Source organism: Falco cherrug, chromosome 2 (assembly GCF_023634085.1).
Source record: "Falco cherrug isolate bFalChe1 chromosome 2, bFalChe1.pri, whole genome shotgun sequence".
NCBI classification, from domain to species: Eukaryota; Metazoa; Chordata; class Aves; order Falconiformes; family Falconidae; genus Falco; species Falco cherrug.
Genome location: NC_073698.1, coordinates 32,353,348 through 32,371,028, shown reverse-complemented (window position 1 = coordinate 32,371,028; position 17,681 = coordinate 32,353,348). Strand labels below are relative to the sequence as shown.

Below are 17,681 nucleotides of genomic sequence, written 5' to 3'. Positions count from 1 at the left end.
AAGCCAGTGTCTCAAATGTAATAGGGCTCTATTGAACATCCAGTTGACTGCTGTTTACCGGTATCAGCCATGACCTGACCAGCAACTGCACAGAGAAACTGGAAAATTCTGGGTATCCCTACATCAAAAAAGGTTGGAAACTCAGGATCAAGAAAGCCCACTGCAGTTGATTGCAGCGGCTAATTAGAAAACTCTGTTTCCAGGAGAATACAGTGTTGATGTCTTGATTTTTGAAGAGGACTCCATAAAGTTGCAGTCGTGCAACTTTCCTTCCCATATGGTACAATATATCCAGGTATAAATTAAAAGCATTTTTAATGTGCAAAGTGACTGGCATTAGGTCAGCTGAAGATCAGATGCAAAGACTTTTTGGCAATCAAACAGTTGATTTAGTGTATTGCTTATTTATTGTTGCTTATTATTGTAATGCTTGCAGGTAGCACTCTCACACATCTCGTACTTCATCCTGCATTTCATGCAGCAAGAGGCCAGGCTCTTCCTGCTCCCTACTTTTTGTGTCATTTCTATAGGTGCTTCATACAGAAACTCTTGCTCAAGTACCAGGTCATGGGTAGTGCTGTAGGTCATAGTAGACTTTTAGATGAATGGGATTTATTCGGCTTCTCCAATACCTGCATGGCTATGTGAGTATATGCAGAGAACTGGCCAGCTGCTTTGCTGGTGGACTTGCAACCAGCAGAGGCAGGGAACCCCCGAGTGCACCCTGGCAGTGCTGCTTGGTAAAGAATTCGGCTTCTGTCACGTTACGGTGTCATAATTTTTTATTGTATTAATGGATCCTGACTGTATTTTGGGTTTGTAGTTTTAAAGTGTGCCAGCTGAGTAGACTTGTTCGTACTTTTTTCAATGCCATTGCAGTTCTGCTCCATGTGTTCACAACTGGATGCAGTCTGCTTGCATTATCCTGCACAGTGAGACTACACCAGTACAGAAACAGAAACTGAGTCCACAACAGGGCTTCCAAAGCTTACAAGTAAAACCTTTTCAAGGTCAACAGAAGCTCCTAATGAATTGTCTGTTGGACTTTCAAAAGAATCAAATGTTTTGATGGATAATTTACAGGCAGGTTAATTTTCTAGATTTATGTACCTACTCTATAGTTTCTGTGGCATAGCAGTTCTGCTGTAGATCATGGCAACCGAGATGATGTACTGTGAAGCTGTTTTACTTGATGCTACACTTAGCTGTTGTTGCAAAGCTATTACTGTTTTGAAGATTTATTGTTTAAATGCAGAGACTAAGGAGTTAAATAATTACACCAAAGTGTATTAGTGGATAAAAGCAATTCTGTGTGTTTGTGTGGGGAGTTTATGTCTGTTATATCACTAACATACGGTTGGAAAAGCAGACAAGTATTTGGTTGCCCAAGCCCGTCTTAGGTTTTTAGCAAAAGCAACAGACTTCAAGCTACAACTGAGAACAATTGTTCTGCATTCAGTGTGGTGATGTACATCTGTTTCAGGATTTGAAGGAGCAAGTTGGCTGTGCAAAGACCTGTGAGCAATGGCAAAGGTGGTAATAGTCTTTAGCCACTTTGGGACAGATACCAAGAGACAGGCTATTTTCACTCAGAGAGTAGGAGGGAGTTAACTGGAAAGGAAACATAGGAAAAAGTAAATTGTGCCATGAAACTGATTTCTCTTCTTAAAAATCAGATTTTTAGTATCCAGTAGAACTGGGAATTTTCATCTCTAGGTTTCTTCTCTGAAGCTCTTCATTTTGAGGATCAGGTCTGAGACATCAGAGGCAGAACAACTCCCATAGGAAATTATCCCACTGGCAGCCAGGCTTGTGTCCCTTATTGATCACGTACATCTCTTGTGCTATATGTTGTACCACTTCAGATGCACCCATGCAGTTTGCCTGAAAGCACTTGATGATTACATGAACTGTATTACCTTCTGGGTCACCTTTCTTGGTTCCAGGGAGCTTGATGTATTTCTGTTATTGGGTGTGGTATTGCGGGTGGGTGGAATGATGTGCTGGCAGATGCTGCGGTTGGTGCTTTGCAGTGATTGGGATTTGTTTGGGGTGTGCCGGTCTGTGCAAGTTGTGCTTCTGATGGTGAATCTGAGGAAATGCAGGAAGTATTTTTGGAGGCAGTAGAAGTTTCTGCAAAAATATATGGTCATCTTGTGCAGATTATAATAGTTAAATACTTTTTAATATGCATTCAGTGCTTTTTAATACACATTCTGAAACAGGATGGTATGTGACAACAAGGGGCCTCTACTTGCTTAGAAGGTTTTTCTTTGGGCTGTTGTAACTTTGTGTGTGCTGCTCAGGTTTCTCCTGAAGGCATATCATCCACATCCTTGAAGTGTCTTCACTTGGTGAAGATTGGTTTTATATTGACAGAGTTGTCGCCCGGAGTGATGAGGCTATGTCCAAGGGCCCTCTGAGCATCCTTTGGGCAGCTGGTTGTTAGGAGTGTGGATGTAGCCATATTGGTCTGTGGATTTTCCTGAGTATGGCCATTGGTAAGTTGCTTGATAGCTGTCGTTATACTTCAGAAGCCAGCATCAGCAGAGGTGGAGTGAAAATATGTCTCAGTTTCCATTTCTGTACTAATATTAATTCTCTCTGCAGGTTTGGGCATATCATGCAGGCTCTGTTTCTGGGGTTTTTTACTGGTTAAAGCAGAGATACATATCTGAAAAGCTTATTGTGCTGAGGACAAAATGCTTAGTTTATGTTCATAAAAGAACATTCGAGTGCTCAAAAGAAAATTTTCCAGATGAAAAGCACTGAGTCATTGAACAGTGTTGTATTAAATTGAAGAGGGGTTTTATGTCTTAATGTTCAGCACTGAGAATTATACAGCGTTACATACAAATGCCTTTAAAACATGTTTTGTATCTGATAGATCGAATATGAGAAGAAGAAGAAAGAGGATGGAAAACGGGCTCGAGCTGATAAACAGCAAGTGTTGGATATGCTTTTTTCAGCCTTTGAGAAACATCAGTATTACAACATCAAAGACCTGGTGGACATAACCAAACAGCCAGTGGTACGTACGTACTGGTAGTCTCGTAAGATAACCATTTTCAGTAGTTACTATTGTGTATATTTTCCATATCCAGACAATAGTTTAATATACACTATATGCCTTTGAAACATCTCTCTAAATATGTTTTACAACAAACAGAAATATTCAAGTTTTAAGTTCACCATTGTAGGAGTGTGTAGGATACCAAGCATTGCAGTGAGTGTGCTTTTTCTTGACAGAGGTGGTTTAAGTAACCTAAATGGTCTCTTTCTTATTTAGATTTGCTTTAATACTAGAAACTAAATTCTGTAATGCTCTGACATCTCCCATGCTACTCCTGCCCTCACTGAAGTAACAGCCTAGTTCTGTTGCTGTTATCAGTAGAGAGCTTGTGTTATGTGAGTGGTCAGCCCTTCCTGCAGCTTCTGAACTTTATCTTGGCATAGCAACAGGCCTTATTCTCTAAGTCTAGAAAATTGTTTAATGGAATTAATATTAAATTCATGCATTGCCCATGTTAGGAGCTCAGGCATCATGTCAATACCCCCAAAATCACTTGATTTCCTTTACAGATAGAGTAATTTTAGACTAAGATTTTACAGATTTGATATTTGGGGTTTACTTTGATTTTTTTTTTTTTAAACACTGTTTTGATCCACGAACAAGAAAAACATGAAGGTGTGTGTTTATGCGATGGTTTTGTTATCCTGCGGTGTCTGCCAGCCCCTTCGTCTATGAAACCTAACTTTACAGTTCTTCCCCTTCTTTCCCTGGTCAAGCTTTCCTTGAGCAGAAAAGGCAGGAGCTGGGGAGACAATGACACATGAAGTATCTTCGGTGCTGTTCATGTTTTTCACTGCTGACTGTGGTATCTGTCCTCAACCCAGCTGCAGTTCTGAGAAAACCTAAGGGGAATTAGTTATGTTTGAGTCTAAATGGAGCAACGATTTCAAAAGTTGTTAGAGCAAAGGCAGAAGAAAAAACAGTGACAGCTGAATTATGGAAAAAATTATTCCACTAAAAGAGGTGGGGAAAAGGGAGATGCTTACTAGTTTTGCTCACTTCACATGTAGAATTAACTGGATCTGCATCGGAGGGTTTGTATAAGGTGCACAGTCTGGTTAAGAAGCTGCACAAAGATGGTACTGGATTAAAGTACATGTAGGTTCACGGTGTTCTAATACCTTGGAATAAGCTAGTTGGATAATGTATTCGTGTCTTCTATTCCATTCATTTATCTAATGACTCAGCTCCTTATCTGTATGGCAGAGAAGATGTGTGGATCATGGGAGCTGAGGAGGAGGAAGGAATAGGAGGAAGATACGGAGGAAGTGGCAAGAAAATTTTGAGATTTTTTTCTTTTTTGGTAAGAGATAGGTGTGACAGTCACTGTCTCGATCACTTTGAATGTAAGTAGGTACAGATTTATCCCGTCTAGCATGACTTTCAGCTAGAAATAGTCACCCACAACTCCCTCTTAAGCCATTGGAGAACAAAAGTTCTCTTCCTTCTCTGATGTGATTTACTTCTTGAACGTACCTGTCTCTCTGCATCAGCTCAAAGGAGCCTGGAAAAGCTGTGCTTCTGACACAAGTTTCTTCATTAAGCACCAGAAGTTGGGCAAGATTAATCCAATTTTTGTCTAAGTCACTGCCCTAAGGATTAGATGTATAGAGTAGTTATTAAATTAGAGCAGAATACCTCACATGTATAATTCTGTTAAATGTATGTTGAATTTCTATGCCTGTCTGTATATCTCCGCTATCATCATACACTCCTGAATATATTCTGCCTGTAGCGTAGCGGATCTGTGCTGTGTACTTTGATCTTAGCAAATCTAGCCTTTTTTTTCAGCTATTGTAGTACTAAGATAATGTTAAAGGGAAATTTTAGATTAATTTGACCCAATATCACATGCTATTTGGGCTATATCTTTGCATCTGTGTTTGTTATTTGAATCTGTACTGATGGCTAGAAGTCCTGTAGGGCTCCTGAGATTAATCAAACCATTAAACCCTCCTCCCCTGAGTGGGCTGTGCAGTCTCGGTTTCGAGCTCTGCGCAGGAGTTAGGGGTTTTGTATTCATTCCCAGATGCAGTTCTGCTGTAGGTGTTAGTGCCCATCCAACTTCCTCAGACCCAGATATCCTGAGAAAATAAGTGACCAAAATCCTCTTCCTGGTGCCTTTCTTCATTCAGTGGCTAGCCAGCTATTGTCTTTCATCTACCCCTCATCTAAAGCTATCCTGATTTTCAGTCTGGGTTCCCATTAAAAACTGTAGGGAGTTGACATCCATTTCCATTTTAAAATACTGTCCCTTGGTTCCTGCTGCTCAGCCAGTGTTTGCTCCATGTGTGAGCGCCCCTGATGCTGCCGAATTGAACCTCTGGTACTGGCAACATTTGTTTTTTTGTCTGAAAATAAAGGATCTGTTCCTAATGCCCACTGTGACTTTATTGCTTGCAGAGCAGCTATACCTGACACAGAAAAGTAAGATGCCAACAGGTGAATAGGTATGCTTTCCCCACGCTGCTAATTTATCTCTACAGAGCGTTCACTGCTTTATTTTCTGTCGTAGTGTCTAAGATTGTCTGGGTATGTAATTTCTCCTCTGAGTTTCTAAATGTTGAGGTTATTTTCAGATGCAAGGAAAAAAAAGCAGCTGCTTCTGTCTCCTCAGCTCCCATTGAAATGAAGTTCTAGGTGCTTACATCACTGGCTAATAATATTTAAAACACATTTATCTAAGGGCAATAACATCTTTGTTAGTAAAGTAACAAATCAATAAGGGTATTTTTCTTATGTAATGGTAAATGTGAATAGTAAACCCTTGCTACAGAGTATGTTGCATGTCACACGGGAAATTGCTGCCATCTTTGTTTTGTGATTGTGAAATCAAAAAGCAAGTCTATTCTGAACACAAACTACTGTTACATTAGGGAAACCTGGGTTTATTTGTTTTCCTTTTTTATGAAAAACAACAATTCGCAGTAGTAGACAAATCTGTTGCCACCTACCCAGATGTAAGCACTGAGCGCTCCCTGGAAACACTGCAGTAATTCTAGATTTGGGCTTCACGGCTCAGAATATAATATGCATTTTATGTGAGAAATCAAATACTTGCGAAGAATGGAACCAGTACGGAACCGATGGTTAATGTGAACTGTGTTTTTTCAAAATAGGATAGATTGTTTGCAGTTTTTTTCTTTTATTTCAGCTTTAAGTAATGGTTATCCTAAATACAGGAGGGGTGTCTCCTCAAAGTTTCAGAAGCGTTTTCAGAGCTTGGAAGTTAACTCCTCCCTCAGAAATGTGTATCCCATAATTCTATAATAACATTTCACTTCTTACAGAAAAAAATGTGAGGGAAGGTGTAACAGAGGAGAGGATTCCTTAAATGTACAAACAGATTACCTACAGATTCGCTTCTGTGTTAGAATTTATGTACATAAACATATTGAACCCCTTTCCGAGAAGAAATTGTGGGGCCCTGGTTAGTGCTCCCCAGGCTCTAAAATTCAGTGTTTTGGGAGGAATTGGGGAGTTTCTCTGGACGATACAGTGTCAGACTGAGTAGCATGCTTCAAGAGGTGTAGGCCAACCGGGCACAGCACAGACCCAGGTGGAGGGTCATGATATCTGGAAGGAAAAGTGATCCTGCAGGAAAAATCCATAATGTCCCCTGAACTCATCTCAAGCCACTTGCTCTCAAATATGGTACGGTCCAGCAGGATTATCCCTGATTTGTAATTGTCTAAAAACCCCAGCAGTTTGGCTTGCTCTGAGTCATGCAGAGTGATTTTTTGGGGGTTAACGCTCTCAGCTGCCCTCCCTAAAACCACTGCTGCTTGTTTCCCCCTCAGTGGAGATGGCAAATAGGAATATGTTGCAAATCCTCAGTTGCTGCAGTTCACAGTCCCAGCTTGAAGTGCCCTTACTTGCGGCACAGACATTTATCTTGCTGTTCAGTTGGGGTTGGTTTTTTTCCGTTTTGTTATGCTGTTGAAACAGAACTCTTGGAAGTTTTGCCCAGAGAGAAACAGAACTGCCTGGGGAATTGGGTCTGAAAACTAGTTGAAATTAAAAGTAACCTTTGTATAACTGGGGGTGTGAGCAAGTAGTGAGAGGTGAGAGCTGCCTCGGGCAAAACATCGCCCAAAGATACTGCCAGTGAACAGCAGGCGGGAGCTGTGGACCTTGCGGCTGTAGCGGTTTCATTCTGTCTGAGCCCTGCGGCAGCATAATGCCTTGTGAACTGGCTTCCTAGGTGCAGGCTTGGTCTCTCAGCCCAGGAACTGCATATGGATGTACTTGATGGGACCAAGTGCAATTATATTTTTTCCCCCGATTCTCATTAATCTGTGTGGTCTAGAGCAGAATTTAACCTTGAATCTGAGTGTTTCTTCCATCCACTCTGCCGTCTTTTGAAGTGTCTGTGACTACTGAAAGCTGCCTTATGCACATGCACAAGGATTGCAAAGCAAGCAGTGGCTATGCAGGTATACACACCTACATGTACCCATGTAGAAATCGCTTTTTTCACCTGCTTTCATCACCTTTTACAAAATGCATTGCACAACAGCAGCAACAAAAACAATTTGCCGATTTGCCCACTAATTGCTGTTACAGTGAGTACAATTGTCTTAGGTACCTGGCTCTCATATAATGACAGCATCTCTGCAATATGAGAGATGTGGAAAGGTGTGCTAAGAGATGTGTATAGATCTCCTGCTGCCACCTGCTGGGGTTTGCATCGGGCACCCTCGAAGAATGAAGAGCCATCCCCACGGTGCAAAATGAACTCCCTGCTCACCGCTCACAGCTCCTGCACAAAACCCCCTCTGCTCAAAGAAAAGACCCTAAGAAACTAGTTTGTATATGCAATCCATTACAGTCATCTCTTATTTGTTGGACAAACACCCCTCATTGCTTTGAGATAGGTTTTTAAGAATAATTTTGCTGCATGAGTTCAAATGAAGTATCATCATTACTGTGGGATCTGGATTATTTTTTTTTTGCTTTATAAATTTTTGGTGTGTGCCTGGAGAGGGAGTAATGACTGGTTTCTCTAAAAGAGAATTTTTTTACTGAGTGAGAACATGCTGATTATTTATTTCTCAACTTTTCCATTTAGCAAAAAATGGGAAGAGTAGAAGGAAGAAACTTGGCCATCAGCCTTTCTTTTTTTCCTATGTCATCCACAAATATTTGATTTTTTTTTTAATGAGTTGGAGTATGTTGATATTTGTGCTTAGTGGAACTGTAGGTGCAGAAAATACAAGGGTTCCAGTAACTCCAGTTCAATATATGCACTCAGAGAGGATTAAACTGCTGAAACTAAAGCAATTATTAATTTAATGTGGAGATTCTTAAACTGTGGTCTGCAGTTGCCATGGCAATCCACTCAAGTTGGTCCTGATTAATATTTAAACAAACAAGCAGGCAATCGGCTCTTTAAGAAATGAAACAAATTACTGGTGTTTATTATGAAGAGTTAAGGAGGGCTATATTAGTGAGCTGTCGTGTGTCAAAGATGATACTACTGGTATCATAGCTTCACTTGGTTTTTTTCTTTGATTTTTCTTCCTAGCGTTAACACTTGAATGTATTAGAAAATTCTCTGGCACCTACTCAGCTCTCTGAAAATGAGGCCATAATAAAACGCTGAAGGCTTTGCAAAAATGGCATGAAAACCAACAGCTTGGGGCTTTGAAGGTGTCTGAATAAAGCAGGGAGTTTCAAGATAATCCCAGCCCAAGCAAGATGAAAAGCCAAGAGCTTGTAGCTTAGGTGAAGAAATTCCAGGAGGAAGACGTGTGAGACAACCTCAGCATCACCTACCCCTCTTTTCTGCAGCCTGTGAAGCATCATCTAGCTAGCACCTGCCTGTCTGCACCCCAGCAGGGCTGGCCGGGAATACCCGGGAGCTGTCACACTGGAGCTTGGGTGCTCCCTGCAGCTTCGCTGGGGCTTGAGCTGGGTGTTACACTTAATCTGCTGCTTAATCACTGTTGGTGCCCAGGGCTGGAAGTCTGTCACAGAGCCATTACCGCTCTGGCTAGTGCCCATCAGCCAACCTTGCTGCCCACCGGATGAGTTCTGTGAACCAAGCTGATGTGATTGAGCAGATCATGAGACCTCGCATAGGAACTGTGCTAAGTGCCTGCCTGTATAATTTGATTTTTGTTTCCTTTCAGATATACTTGAAAGAAATTTTAAGAGAAATAGGCATCTACAATGTGAAGGGGACCCACAAAAACACATGGGAGCTGAAGCCAGAATACAGACATTACCAAGGAGAAGAAAAGAGTGATTAACAAAGGCATTTACAAAGCAAGAGCCAATTAGAGTGATTGCACTGAGGGAACTGTGGTGGGTTTACAGATAGGACTGAGCACAGCGCAATTCTGCAAGATTCAAGTTAAAGCAGCTGATACTTTGTAATTTTCCGTAGCTTCATTTTTTTTTCCAAGGAATATTTCTTGTATGTTTCTATAAGTGTTTTGTCTTTTGACAGGAAAAAGATATTTATAGAATAACTTGTATTAGATTTATCTTTATTAGAAATCTTTTGAGTTCTGATCTTTTCTTTGTTAGCTTTATGGCTTTTCAAAGCCTTGATGACTTTGGAAAACGTGTCCTAGAGGAAACCATTAACTTTGTGGTTTTGCATTCGAGTAGAACCAGGTTAATACCCTCATTTCTGCTGGGATCTGTCAGGGCTTTGTCTGGAAGTCTGCAAAGGTGCACAACCTTCTGTGCAGTGTGTGGGTGCAACAGACATGATGCTCCTTTTGGGATCAGGCTTAGAAAAAACAGCCGTAACCACACGTGCTCATCATGGTCCTTAGACTCCATAGGAACAACAGGTCAGTGGGAAGACAACAGTCTCCCTCCCCCACCAAGTGATTACTGAGAAAAAAAAAATGAAGTGTCTGTCTGTTAGGTACATCAAGGAATAGATTTCTCTCGTTTTATATCATCATGTTACCTATGTTTAAGCATATCAATAAAATCATTATTTTAATTTGTACCATGCAATGTTCTGCATTATTGACTGAACACGTTGTGATTTAGATAGCGTAGGTATGAAGGGTTTTTTCAAACCATGTTTTTATTGCTGGCTTTGCCACTGGGGGTTTCTCTGTGTTTTGGGGAAGATTTCTTAATGCATCTGTGTCTCTGTTTAGCCATTTTTTAAATGCACATTGCAAGGGTTCAACATCCTTTTGGGGAAGAAACAGGAAAGGAGATGGGAGGGGACTATTAAATTATATTCTCAAAGCTTTTATGTTAAAGAAAGAGCAAAGAAAACTGTGGAAAAAAACCTCATTAGTATACCGGTATATAAAGCAGAAGGTGATGTTTTAAAAGCACAACTTCCACCTCATATAGGAGGTGGATTACTGAGTTTTTGAAGAGCAGGTAACGTTCCGGGGATGTGTGCGCTTTCATAAATACTGCCGTTGAATCCCGTCTCCTCAGGCTCTGCAAGCAGGACCCAGCTTGCTAATGGCTGTGAGAGAAACCCAGGAAGTCAGCCTTCGTGTCTTGCTATAGAACACAATGTGCAGGACTGGTCTAACTTCATGCAAGGCTGCAATAATCATTTAGCATTTGGGACAACCTCATTTGGATCCAGCACACGATAACTGGCAAAAACTCTCCAGCTCCGCTCCGCTTGTTCTGCAAGGGGACCTTACACAAGTGCTGTTAGCAGGATTGCCATCTGCTGAAGGAGTGGAGGAGGCAGCTTGTTAGGCATTCAAGTCTGATCCCTCAGCCCCCACGTTCAGATTCATTTAAACTTTGAACTCACAGCCATGATGAGCACCAGTTCCCTGCTGGCTTTGCATGTGCTGCTGTATTTGCTTGCTGCCGAACTGTGCTCATGCAGATGCTCTTGAATATTAATTGTTGAAACATTGGTCCACAAGCAGGTCCCATAGGCATGAGCAGAGATATCAATGTGCTAAATGCCATTAAATGAGATTAAAAGCACATCCAGCTCTCTAACATTACTTCTCCCACATGACCAGTTCTTTTGAGTCATCAGAAATTTTATACTGGGCACACCCAGGCAGTACCAGCATGGACCTGAGCTGATGGGAGGCAACAGTGATGCAGCTGGCCCAGCAGAGACATCCCGGTGCCAGTGGGCTGGCAGTGCAGAGGCTGCCACTGCTAAGCGAGGACAGGGGGTGGATTTGCACCCAGCATGGGACAGGCTGGTCCCAGTGCTGCCATGCTCTGCTCCCCACCAGCTCACGGCTCTAAACAGGTGCCTGCTGCCACCTGCCTCCCCTGCTGATGGGCCCGGCAGGGCTGCATGAGAAACAGCAGCAGAAATTAAATGCAGATATTAGCTGCAGGCTGGCCAAAAGCTGTGTGGCTGTAACTGACACCACGTCTTTGACACAGCTGGGAGTGGGATCTGAGCTCACTAGATGCTGTGATCCCAACGGATGTTCCCTACAAGTCATCCATGCTTTGAGTCAGCTATGTATTGGCCTTACCAGCTGCTTGGAGTTGGCTCCAGCTGAATATACCTCCTGCATGTGTCAGCTGTGCCCACCCATGTTCACATGTCCCTGTCACCAGGATGGCATTTTCATTAGTCACTGTATTTATTCGACTCCTAAATCTTTCTCACTAACACAGCATCAGAGCTGAGCCGTTGCTCCAAGCTCACCTGGAAGATCATTCTGCTTGTTGAACTTCTCACCGAGCTGTGGCTGGGTACAACCTGCACTGTTTCTCATACCAACGGCAGGACTGCAGGACACTCCTGGCTCCCCCAACAAAGACTATGTGTGGTCAGCCTTTCTCAGGGAGTGTTTAGTTACTCACACAAGGATGACAAACTCCAACAGGAAAGATCAAAAAAAGACCCATTCCAGAAGAGCTCAGCACTTGGGGCTGCAGCAGGTGTCAAGGCTCTCATCTGTCAAGAAAGTCAAACCCCTCCACATTCAGCTCCCATCAAATAAATTCTTAAGTTTACCACATTTTGGAATAAGGAATTGAAAAACGCCTTTAGATGAGAAACAGAGGGCAGCTCTAAGCCCGGGGGGGGGGGGGTGTGGGGGTGGGGGGTGTGTCAATGAACACAGGTGCCTTTGAGCATCCCTTCAGCTAAGCACACCTAGGGCTTGTGTGAGGAGATTCAAGCACCAGCAGGTGAACACACAGTGATACTGTTCTCCTGCCCTCAAGAACCTCAACAGAAGGAGCTGCTTGGTACTGGTCTCCAGACCTCTGCCAAAACGCACTGCTTGGACAAGTGCGGTCATCCAAGAGGGACTTGCTGCCCCTGATGGTGTTACGTAGGGGTTTGGGCTTCTGCAGCCGGTATGTTTGCAACTACAGACAAATAGAAGGGAGAAGGTGCAGACCTTGGCTTTCAATCTTGAAAGAAAAAGAACACCTTGTTTCTTTTCCCCTCTGCTCCATTTAACTAGTTTTACCTCTGGAACTCATTCTTGAAAGTGGCATTTCCACAGGAACCTAAGCACCTCCAGGAAGCAGGGAAGGCTTTCAGCAGCTCTGAGACAGGTAACCAAGTAGAAAAGGAACATGCAAGGGCAAAAGCTTGATTAAAAATGACAAAGGAAACTACAGAATACTTCCTCAGCCTCCTGGACCTACGCCTGCACCCACCAGTCTGTGGTGGGAGGGTTGATAGCACTGGGGGAGGGCAATGAGACCCGCCCACCCTGGGCTTCACACATCTAATTTAAGGTGTTTGGGTGTGGTTGTTTTTGGTGTTTTGTTTTTTTTCTCTCCAGAGTCTCACTCACATAAAACCCAGCTTTGACTCCCGAGAAGCCTCCCTCCACCACTCAGCCAAGCCCAGCCTTGGGAAGAGGCTACACTCCAGCGATGGGAGAGGCTGCAGCGAGGCAGGGCCCACCAGCCCAAGCACCCCCAGCCACAAGTTCCTAAAGCTACCTAGCCCACTAAGCAAGGGGCCATGAACACAAATCCCTCTACCTGTGGGCAGCCACTATCTTGCCTTTTCTGCTTAAATTCAGGTGTGTTCGTGGGGGCCACAGCAGTCTTATGCCACCAGAAAGCATGTGCCACGAGGTGGCTGCTGGGCCAGGGCAGCCAGAGCCAGCAGCGAGGGCTGCACCAAGCCCTTGAAACATCTTTTTGTGGGCAGCTTGACCAAGGCCCAGCAACTGCAAGCAGTTCTGGGGCTGCAGGAGGCAGAGAAATCAGCCCTCCCTGGTCGGCTGGAGGGGCCAAGGGTGCCAGTCCCAGGTGCAGACAGCTGTAGGTAGAGATGAACCTCAGCCAGTGCCACAGTGGGGCTTTGCTAGCTGCACCTCCGCAGGGAGCAGCGAGGGAGCATCCAGCTTTAGCTTTTTCTTTTCTCAACTACTCCATTACAAAGAATTTGGGAAGCTAATCGTTACATACTTCCCAAGCATCTAATTTTTGGACATTCCCTATAAAAAAAAAATAAAAAAAAAGCAGCTACATTGCTTTGGCAGGGCTGCCGGCATGCTCACACCTTGCAGAGGATGGGAGGGCACGGCCACTCTGGAACGCCAGCAGTGCTTCCTCCTGGCCTGCTGGTCACACAGGGCAAGGAACCCCAGCTGTTGGCTCCCAGGGTAACAGGATGGGTGCAGAGAAATGATTTCTCATAATTTTTCTCACCACATTCAGCTGCTGCCTCTTGTTGGCATCACACACCAAGATTCTAAAAAGGCCTCCGAGGGCTTTTGGCTTCTTTCTGCCAGAAGTGGAAGGTGATGAGCGCAGCTCTGATGGCTCGAAACACCCAGCAGCTACGCGCATCCTTAACATCCTGCTGTGCCCCTCCACAATGCTCTTCAGGGCCTGCCAGCATTTGCTGGCACCCAGTAAAGCTCCCCCAGCCCTGGCCACAGCCACTTGGCTGTCATCTTTGCACAACAGCTTCCAGCTGCAGCTTCAACCAGAAGGCAACCAGGGCCCAGGGACCACAAACCAGCACGCTTGTGCTCCTGGCGATGAATTCTGGGCTGTTCAGGGCAAAGATTTTCAGACTTGGCTAGCGGGTTTTTTTCCTCCTACTGAGGCATTTATGTCCAAGCTAAATGAACATGGTGTTCAGTTGCTGCTCTCCCACTGTGGGTTAGCAGTGACACCAAGATTTACTTACTTGCTGGCTGGTGCAGAGCAAACAGCAAACCACTAGTTTGTAACAGCAGCTGCATCCTGGGGCAACGGCTGCAGAGCTGAAGCGCAGCCAGAGGTCCACAGGAGCAGGAGGAGGCATCTTACCTGCTCCAAGTCAGCAGCAGCACGTGAGAGCAGAGGTATCTTGATGCAGATGCTATTGTATAATAAAAGCATCCTCCCTACATAGCTGTCACTGAAGACACTGCCCAGGATGACAGCAGGCTGGCCTAAGCCAGCTCAAGAGAGACTTGCTGAGGGAAGGAAGCAAGTTGAGCATTTATTTTTTTTCTACATCTGCTTGAAAAAATAATTTGACAACAATCATAGCCTAAGCTTATGCCAAGTCCCTTCCGGCCTTAAGCTAAACCAAGCCGGGGGGTGGGACAACCCAAAAAACCACCCAGCTCTGTTCCCTACATCCGTTCATTTCTTGCAGGCTCTCCCTCCTTGTGCAGAAGCTGAGGGCTGCACAAGGCTCCAGGACCACCCCCCACCTGGGCTCTGGCACCCACCCCCCGCCCAAGCTGCACAGGCAAAGCCAATGGGCAGAGTACCCGAGGGGGTAAGGGGGGTATCCAGCTCCCCATGGCCCCACCAGCACCTCTCCCAGCACGCCAGCTGTTCCCTCCACAGCATCAACATGCCCAGGCTTGCACCCTTTCTCCTCAAAGCAGGCAGCCAAGGAGCAGCAAGCTGCTGCAGCGTCATTCAAATGTTAACAGCACAGTCACTGGTCCACAGGGGTGGGATATTTTACCAGCGCTGGGCTGTGGGGCTGGAGACACTGCAGGGATGCTTTGAGAGGGCAAAAAAGAACAGATTTGTAGGTGGGGCAAGATCCAGCTGGGGCAGCAAGAAGAGCAGCATTGGGGTGGGAAAGCAAAAGGCCAAAGGGGACCACAGGACACATGCCAAGCACAGTAGCCACTTCCTCCAGCCCAAAGACATCACAACCTTCAACACAAAAGTACAAAATTAAAATGGAAGGTGTCCATCTAGTCCCGTCTCTCCCCTCCCCCCCCCCCATTAGCCATCAGCCCTCCCCTGCCAGCAGCCACCTCATGGGAGGTGCAGGAACAGCCTCCTGCCCTGTGCAGGGCTGACACCCAGCCACTTCACCTACCCCACGAGGCTTTGGGGAAAAGCCGTTTGGATCCTTCCCAGCTCCGCAGTCCTTCCAGCCACGGAAAATATCTTCCCAGGAATGCAAGATACAAGCCTGATAAGCACACTTTAAAACAAGATGGGGGTAAGTTTTAAAGTTGTCCTTCAGTTCAGGCTGTGTTTAAGCAATAGGGTAATTTGTTATGAGGAGGTTTTTTTAATCAATTCAGTAACTCCAAAGCTGTAGCATTAACAGCCTTACAAAGCCTTGCCTTCTCAAATCACTTTGGCTTTCCAGCCCCACAGAACAGCTGCTTGAAACGAAGAGGGGCCAGAACAGGAGGAACTGGGTTATGAAGAAATATGCCAACTTCATTTTCAGCCGAGTTGCATCGCAGGCCTCCCACTTAACAGCAAGCAGCAACTCCCAATGCAAGGCGCTGGATCCCACCTTTCCCCTCACCCTGCCTCCACTGCAGGCAGCTACCACAGCAGTGCAGCAGAGACCGCTGCTTGTCACTGCCACAGTCCTTCCCTGCCACCAGGTGTGGTTTAACCTCTCCTCACTGGTGCCTGGCACGTTTGACACTTCAGAGCAGCAAGACTTGCCCTTTTCCCCAAGAAAGCGAAGGCAGCAATGCATTTTTGGGAAGCACAGTGCAGCCAGCCACAAAACCGCTTCTCTTGCCAGGGCTCACTGGAAAAGCAAACAACAAAATCCTGCATTCTCAAGAGCCCTTGAACTGACACTTTCCTACAACAGGCTGAAGGGAGACTCCCCATCAGAGGCTCCACCACACAGAAAAGACATACGAGATTGATGGGAGCATGTAACCCAATAGCTCAGCATGCTTGCACACACCAATTAAATATCCCAGTTAGCCTGGAGTACAGACAGGATGGCACACAATTTGCCATAAGCCACTCAACCCAACAGCGAGGCAGTGCTCATCATGCTTTTAAGCACCTGCTTTTCAAAGCAGCACCTTGTCATTTGTACACAGCTGCCACACAGCAGTTTGCCTCAAGCCTGTGCCCAGTGTTCCCAGCCCCAGCATAACCAGGCAAGCAGGCAGAAGAGCCATTGTCACTCCCACGTACCAGCTCCATGCAGTTTTGAACACTTTGGCTCACTGACTGGAAGTGGAAGCCAGGGATGTTAGGGGCTGCACAGCCACACAAGCACTGCCCTGCCTACACTAACCTTACTCCACTGAGAAGCAGAGTCTCAAACTGAGCAAGCGTTCCCAAGCTCCCAGCACATGCAACATCCTCACCCAACCCCGTTAAACAAAGCCTCTGCAAGGAAAACAAAAATTGGCTCACACTGATTTTATTTAGGCTTTGAACCTGCCTCCCTTTCAGCCCCATAGGGTAAAGGCAGAGGAGTATTAATTTACATCACTCAGATTACACCAAAGTTGTACCTCAGCCAGCAGTGCAGCTGGCCCGACTTACTCGGGAAAGCCAAAAAAAAACCAAACACAAACCAACACACCACACCACCACATATGTAAATGAAGTTCCCACAGAACTAAAATAGACAAACCAGATAGGAACCTCCGAGATAACTAGGGCACACTCCACTCCCACCTCCGCAGACACTATCACTCCTCCCAGCCTGCTGCCACATCTATCTCACCCCTGCAGAAACCTGGCTCCACCTCAACCCTCCTGCACCAGGGCCCAAAAACCAACAAGACAGACATAAAAACTCTGAAATGGAGGCCTGAGGCCTCACAGGTCCACAGCTAGCCAGCGCCTCACGGCCTCCCCTTTCAGGCACCTTAACCTCCGATACCCCTGCAATCACTGCAGTAGGGAAGAAGTTATGATTTCCAGTCCAAGGCAACATCCCTGGTCAGGCATGCACTGCATCAACAACAAACCCCCTTGCCCCAAGGCTCTCTGTGAAGGTATTTGTGTTCCTTTATTCAATCCAGACTGCCACCAGGTCAGGCAGGTAGAAAGCGCAAGGAACCTGTTACTGTTGCATCCCAGCAAGAACCAGAGAAGCAACAGTGGTTTGCTCCAGGTCTGTCAAACAGATGCATTTCCTAACAAGGGACACAGCAGGCACAGCAAGTTTTAAGTACTCCAGTAAGTCTTGAGCCCAAGCACACACTTGCTTTGTAATGCACCTATGACAGAGCGTGGTCATTCCAACATTTCTCTCCTCTAGTAGTACAGAAAACCCCCAAACCCTGCAAACTGACCAAGTTCTAGTTAACCTGCTCCTGAATAGCTGTCAAATACAAAGGAGCTATTACCACAGCCAGGCTGTGCTGAAAAACCTCATAATTTCACCCTCTTCCCCAGTGTTCCCAGTACTCAGGCTCAGACAGTGTGCTGGTGTTGACTCCTGTTCCATCCATCCTCCTACTTTGATCTT

General features: G+C 45.2%; 1 protein-coding gene, 1 long non-coding RNA gene and 1 other non-coding gene across 4 annotated transcripts in view; 1 reads left to right on the top strand and 2 right to left on the bottom strand.

Moving 5' to 3' along the window:
• The window catches only part of GTF2F2 (general transcription factor IIF subunit 2), an 87,563-nt gene extending 77,520 nt beyond the window's left edge, over positions 1-10,043 (top strand). Inside the window, exons 8-9 of the mRNA XM_055701592.1 lie at positions 2,888-3,031; positions 9,208-10,043. Coding sequence (XP_055557567.1) covers positions 2,888-3,031; positions 9,208-9,327 — 264 coding nt within the window. The 3' untranslated portion in view covers positions 9,328-10,043. The remainder of the gene's footprint in view (positions 1-2,887; positions 3,032-9,207) is intronic.
• A 289-nt stretch (positions 10,044-10,332) lies between these two features.
• On the bottom strand, positions 10,333-12,092 carry LOC129735328 (uncharacterized). 2 transcript variants are annotated; one of them, XR_008730827.1, is made up of 3 exons: positions 11,703-12,092; positions 11,527-11,601; positions 10,333-10,982 (listed from the first exon to the last, which is right to left on the bottom strand). It is a non-coding gene; the product is annotated as an uncharacterized LOC129735328 (long non-coding RNA). The 2 variants fall into 2 exon arrangements; XR_008730826.1 differs by having other exon boundaries at positions 10,333-11,601.
• A 5,115-nt stretch (positions 12,093-17,207) lies between these two features.
• LOC114017970 (small nucleolar RNA SNORA31) lies at positions 17,208-17,343 on the bottom strand. Its single transcript, XR_003563336.1, has one exon. It is a non-coding gene; the product is annotated as a small nucleolar RNA SNORA31 (small nucleolar RNA).
• Between the last annotated feature and the right edge of the window lie 338 nt (positions 17,344-17,681).